General features: G+C 43.5%; 1 protein-coding gene across 6 annotated transcripts in view; it reads left to right on the top strand.

Moving 5' to 3' along the window:
- The window catches only part of AMOTL1 (angiomotin like 1), a 201,545-nt gene that overhangs the window by 140,652 nt on the left and 54,893 nt on the right, over window positions 1-6,000 (top strand). For all 6 annotated transcript variants that reach the window (XM_040257897.1, XM_040257898.1, XM_040257899.1 and 3 more), the window contains 2 exons: window positions 2,221-2,365; window positions 3,548-3,637. In XM_040257897.1, coding sequence (XP_040113831.1) covers window positions 2,221-2,365; window positions 3,548-3,637 — 235 coding nt within the window. The remainder of the gene's footprint in view (window positions 1-2,220; window positions 2,366-3,547; window positions 3,638-6,000) is intronic.

Genomic DNA, 6,000 nt, shown 5'->3' with positions numbered 1-6,000 from the left:
GCCTCCACTTCGTGGCCTCCACTTCGTGGCCTCCACTTCGTGGCCTCATCTGTCCTCTGCACAGCGGCACAACTTTGCCCTCCCGGCTTTCAGACCTGTCTCTCCCCGGCTAGCTGGAAATCTTTGCTCTGTTGTTCTGCAGGCACTTCAGGCCTGGTCTCTCCAAACCCAGACTGGTTTTCTTTCTTTGGTAAACGTGTTTGCCTTATCGTCATTTATCTTGGCTGACTCTCGTTACTCTGTCTTCTAAGCTGTGGCTGTGTTTGGTTTCTTTCTCCCTTGCCCGTCCAGACCCGTCACGGAGGCTTACTGAGTCTTCTCTTCGGTGTCTTTGGGATCTGTCTTTTTGGTTGTCTGGGTTCACTCTTGTCATGTGTCACTGAACTGTTTACAGTAGCTTTTACCTGGACTCCTTTCTCCTGCCTTCTGTCTCGGCAGCCCCGTCCTTTAGTCTGAACTCTGTAAAAACTCAGGTGAGATTTATGCTGCCCTGCCCTCCCCGAGCTCTCCCATCCCCATCATTCTCTTTAAAGCCCTGCCTTTGGGCTGCCTTGCTCCTGCCTCTCGCCCATTGCTGCCATCCTCAGATGACCTGCCCTGTCAGACACACACACACTCATTCGCGGCTCTGTCTTGGCTCACGCCCTCCCTGTCTTCTGCCTCGAATGCCAAAGCCCTTTAGCCTTTTCTTTTCTGCTTGGCAAGTTCCTGTTCATCCCTCAGGACTCATTTTAAATGGCATTTTCTCTGAAATCTTATTTTAAAGAAACCCCTTCTTAGCCCTGCTAAGGGGTCTGTAGACTACCATAGAATTAACACCACACCTTTTGTCCGACTGCACTGGAGAGAAGGCCTGTGTGCCTACACACAGGCCAGCAAGGTTGCGAGACCCGCAAGAGCAGACACTGTCTTATTTCTGTTCCCCTGGCACCCAGACACGCAGTGAGTGTGTGATAGGTGTCTGTTAGGGTAGGTATTGGTTTAGCAATAGTTATAGGAGTCTAAGCAGAGATTTTCTGATTGGGCATTTGGAGTTCAGGCAATCAGGGTACCTGGCTTAAGGTGACACAGCTCTCCTGTGAAGAGACCAAAATGCGGTGTAGGTCTCTTTGTGCCCAGGGAGGGGTGCTGGTGTCCTCAACGCCGCCACTTTGCCTCTGATTCCAACTTTCAGTAGCCAAGTTTGCGGGCACTCTTTACTTTTTCTGGGCTTCCCTTGTGGCTCAGCTGGTAAAGAATCTGCCTGCAATGTGGGAGACCTGGGTTCAATCCCTGGGTTGGGAAGATCCTCTGGAGAAGGGAAAGGCTACCCACTCTAGTATTCTGGCCAGTGTTCTGGCTGGAGAATTCCATGGGCTGTAGAGTGTCCACAGAGTCGGACACGACAGAGCAACTTTCACTTTACTTTTTCTCCTGCATGTATGTTGCACAGCAATAAAATTGGATTTATTAATATCTACTTTAAAGCATGCTATTGTATTAGACTCCTGTTATAACAGTTTCAGCTACTTGTTATAGATTTATATATGCCATAGATTAAAGACTTTACCAGTGACAGCCCTGGATTCAGTGAAACACAAAAGAGAAAAGGTGGTTTTAATTCATGTCTTTTCAATTCCCTCACATAAAGAGAAACAATCTGGCAGATTGGTTTACACTTAGATGCAAATCCATTAGTCCTTTATATAGATAATTTCATAGACAAAGGGGTAACAAAACTAAGCGATGAAGCCTTTCTTCATGTGGATTTTATATTTCTTTGGGGATGAGGGTCTCAGGAAGAGCACTGTACTTGGACTCAGGCAGTTTGGGTTCTAGCTGTGATCCTTTCGTTTTCTTGTACTTTAACATTTTTCTTAAGTTAACTAGGAAAAATAATAGTTATAAATTAGCATACAAAATATAAGAGAATGAGTTATGTTTAAATTCACCCCTTCCTAATAGACATCTGATGGACATTGTACTGAGAGACATCTGATGTACTGGGTGACATCAGATGGTCCCACCAGACTTGCGAGTCTGTTATTCACAGGATCCTAATGTGGCCCTGGGGAACACGGGGGAGCAAAGTTGACTACAGGATTTGCTAGCCAAACCTGAGGTGCAGAAAGGCTGTGTTGAAGATACAGCCTTCACACTGGGAACATCCAAGAATCAATATAACTAAGTCATAGGTGAGAATGTCAGAGGTTCCAGTTCCATGCTGTTTCTTTCTTTCAGTTTGAGAAAGAACTTCAGAGAATCTCGGAAGCCTACGAGAGCCTGGTCAAGTCTACCACTAAGCGAGAGTCGCTGGACAAAGCGATGAGGAACAAACTCGAAGGCGAGATTCGAAGGCTCCATGACTTCAACAGAGACCTCCGAGGTACATCACCCACATTTTCCCTGCCCTAAACACCCTCGCCCCATGTAGCTGACAGTCTAACTCCAGGTCTAAGTTGTGTTAGATAACCTTGTAAATCCCAACCTCTTGGGAAAGGGACACCAAAGAGCAGACGTGTTTACTTTTCACCTTATGGGTTGTCCAGTGCAGCATTGAGCCTGAGAAGTGACAACCTCTATGCATGAGTCCTTGAAAGGGAGGGAATATGTGTGCAGCTCCTTCTTGCTCCAGAAGTACTTAGCATGATTCTTGTTGTGAATGGGAATGTCTGAAAAGACCAGTGTTGCATGCGCAACCCTTACCATATCAAGCTGAAGCATTTGATGGCATTCTTTGAAAGCCAACACTTAACACTTGCTCAATATATAGTGTAGAAGAAGAGCTAGACACATGTGCCTCTTGGAGTAAAAACAAACCCACGGTTAAGAGAAGAGTAAACATATATCAATTTCCTGAAAGCTCCGGTCCCATGTTGCAGGATCTTGACAACCTCCCACACGCAGATTGATTTGACCCATGAACTTGTACTTCACTTTCAGTCAACCAAGCCATTTTTTCCAGTTCTCTCATGTCAAAAGATTCAGTGTACTTGGAGTCTCTAGCTGGAACCTACATATTTTTTTATTACTGTAAACCCTTCAGTTTTGGGTGTGCTGTATGCTCAATAAGACTTTGTTAGGTTGAATTATTTAATTGAATAAATGAAGACTGACGAAATGGCATGAGCAAACCTAGAACTCACTGAGTAGTCTTCATCCATTAGGTCATCTTGACTTGTTTCCTGGTATTTATTTATTTGTTATTTTTAATTTTTTTTGTTTCCTAGCTACAGAGAACTGATAGTCAAGTTTAGATGAGGGCTGGGTTTGAGGCCAGGGGGACTCAAGCCCTTTGCGAGGACTTTGCTAGGCTTGCAGGTCCCTGCTCTTCACTGCCTGCCGCTGGTGCACCCCTTGGCAGTAGACAGCATAAAGACAGCGTGACCACTGAAGACTTTCCTTTCGAAGTTTTGGAACATCTTGTTCCTCCCCAGGAGCTGTTCAGTTTGGGGCTCCTGCCCGGGCAGCTCTCCCTACCAGCTCTCAGCACCCAGGTCATTTGTCAGTCGCAGGATGACTTAAATCCACGTGCATGTCTTTGTAACCATCTCCTCTCTATGTCCAGATCGACTGGAGACAGCCAACAGACAGCTGTCCAGCAGGGAGTATGACGGACACGAAGACAGGGCGGCTGAGGGGCTTTACGCGTCCCAGAGTGAGTCTCCTTGCTTATCTTTCCCAACTGTGTGGTTTTAAAAGCTCAGGGCCTAAGGAGAGTAGCCTGTTCATTTTAAGTAAGATTTGTGCTGCTTGCTTTTCATTTGTTAACTAGGGAAATAAGCTATTGGGCCAAAGATGAGGCCCTCTTGGGCCTGCCCAAGACAAAGCCGAGGTTGTAATACTTCGGTAGTGTTTATTCTGACCTCCAGTTTCTGTTTCTCTACAATACCCTCCGAGGAATAGCACTCTTGTGGTAGTCCCTGGCACGCACCACCTGAAGTAAGGCATAGTTCTTTATCTCCACGGAAAAGGAAGGAGGTCTGTGGTGGGATTCGCTCTTTTGTCATGCTCTGTGTGCACGTAGGTTGAGCATTTCTGAACTGTCCGCCCCTGGCAGCATGAAGCAATAGAGATGTTCCCAGCATGGGTCTTCATTGGTGATGCTTGATGGTGAACCCAGCGAGCCCATTTCAGCCAGAAATAAAATGGCTTCCTCTGCCTCTAGATTTATTGGGAAATACTCTATTAATTTCATCAGAGGCAAATAATAGAAGCAAATGGGTTTTGAAAAACCATCAATTAAGGTTTGAATTTCTGCAAATTCATTGTCTAAATCAGAAACATAAAAAAATCCAGCTGTCTTTTTTGGGAAACTATATAGAAAATTGAATTCATTTCTCTGTCATAATTCTCAGCAGCATTGTGAGTTAAGTGCTCACAGCTAAAGACAGTTCTAACAGCAAAAAGTCTTGTTCAAACACTAGCCATCCACTGTATAGTGACAGTATATTCTGGTGCATGGATCCCTCAATACAGGTCTACATTTTCAAAGCTGAGAAATACTTCGTTACATTTTCTAATTTCCAATACTGTCCATTGGGGTTTCTTCTTTGTTTTTCCCAAATTAACTCACAATTGCAGTTCAGTTTTTCCCAGATTTTCTCATGATCAGACTCCAGCTTGAGTCTCAGCTTCATTTTTAAAACTCTGTCTGGCAAATAGACACTCATACAGTCTTGAGCTTTTGCATTGGATTCCTTTGCATTAGGTGAATTGGCCTGTGCTCCAGACTTGTATACAAAGCTATATATATATAAGCATCTTGAGTTATTCACTTTCCTAACAAAAGTTATTTCTACTTATAGATGCAGTGGATTTACTGTTTCATCTGAACATTCGTTTGATAAATGAGTCATCTGTACTATTAGCACTTAGGATTTTGACACCTTAATTTTTAAAAATTAATTTATATTTTAATTGGAGGATAATTTCTTTACAGTACTGTGATGGTTTTTGCCATACATCAGCATAAATCGGCTCAGGTATACATATGTCCTCCCCATCCTGAACCTCCCACCCACCTGCCTCCTCACCCTGTTCCTCTGGGTTTGACACCTTAATTTTGGATGATCATATTACTAGGTAGAGTAAGTATCCTTGTGGCCGTTATGTCAGCAATGTCACTCTGCTGATACTCTGCCTTCTTGTCAGGAGATATTATTTTGTCATGTAGTTCAGGTCAAAATGGAAAAGTCAATGAGTTTCATCAGATGAGCATTTGCCGTAACCTCCCAGCTCAGGCTATGCTGATGGACTAATAGGTTTTGGTGTTGTGTGAGTTCAGAAATGTTCCGACAACTTTAACCTTCTGGCTCACAGCTAAAGCATCAATAGTGCAGGCAAAGAGGCCCTTCCAGCTTTACAAGGAATGAGTTGTTCCGTGCAAATATGTTCTGCTGTTCCAAAGGTATAAACAAGAGAGTCCAGGGGCATTTTTCAACTGCTGAAGGGTGCCTCAGTGTTGATGTGTGATGTAACTGCATCTCGGCAGGGCCTTTGAAGCAGGGTTGCTAACACGGATAACTAACCAATGTTTCATTACCTAGTCTTTGCAGGACACTTTGTGCCTGCCTGCCTGCCAGCTTTATAATTATTTGCATTAGCTTTTCCTCTCCTGGAGTGGCCAAGAGGTGGACTTGAGATGTAATTTCAAATTTACAAATAGTTTTTTTCCTTAGTGAGTTGGAAGAATTCTTTGTATGAAGAAAATTAGCATATTTCCTGCCATATATAGTGAAGATATTTTTTCCCCAGTTGTTTTTGTATCTTTGAATATAGTGCCCTTTATCTTATAGATTTTTCAAGTGACTATATTTGTGCCTTCTAGGTTTTAGGTCATGCTTAGAAATGCTTTTTCCACTCCAAAATTATTAACATATTCACCTGTGTTTTCTTCATGTATGTTTATTATTTCATTGTTTGTAAGGCTTATGTTTTAGAAGCTAGTTAAGGAGGCACACAAGAAGGGAAATTCATGAAGAACTAATCTGGAGGCAGGGAGACTGGTTAACAGATAAT

Source organism: Oryx dammah, unplaced genomic scaffold (assembly GCF_014754425.2).
Source record: "Oryx dammah isolate SB20612 unplaced genomic scaffold, SCBI_Odam_1.1 HiC_scaffold_17, whole genome shotgun sequence".
NCBI lineage: Eukaryota > Metazoa > Chordata > Mammalia > Artiodactyla > Bovidae > Oryx > Oryx dammah.
This window is presented reverse-complemented; position numbering and strand designations above follow the sequence as displayed.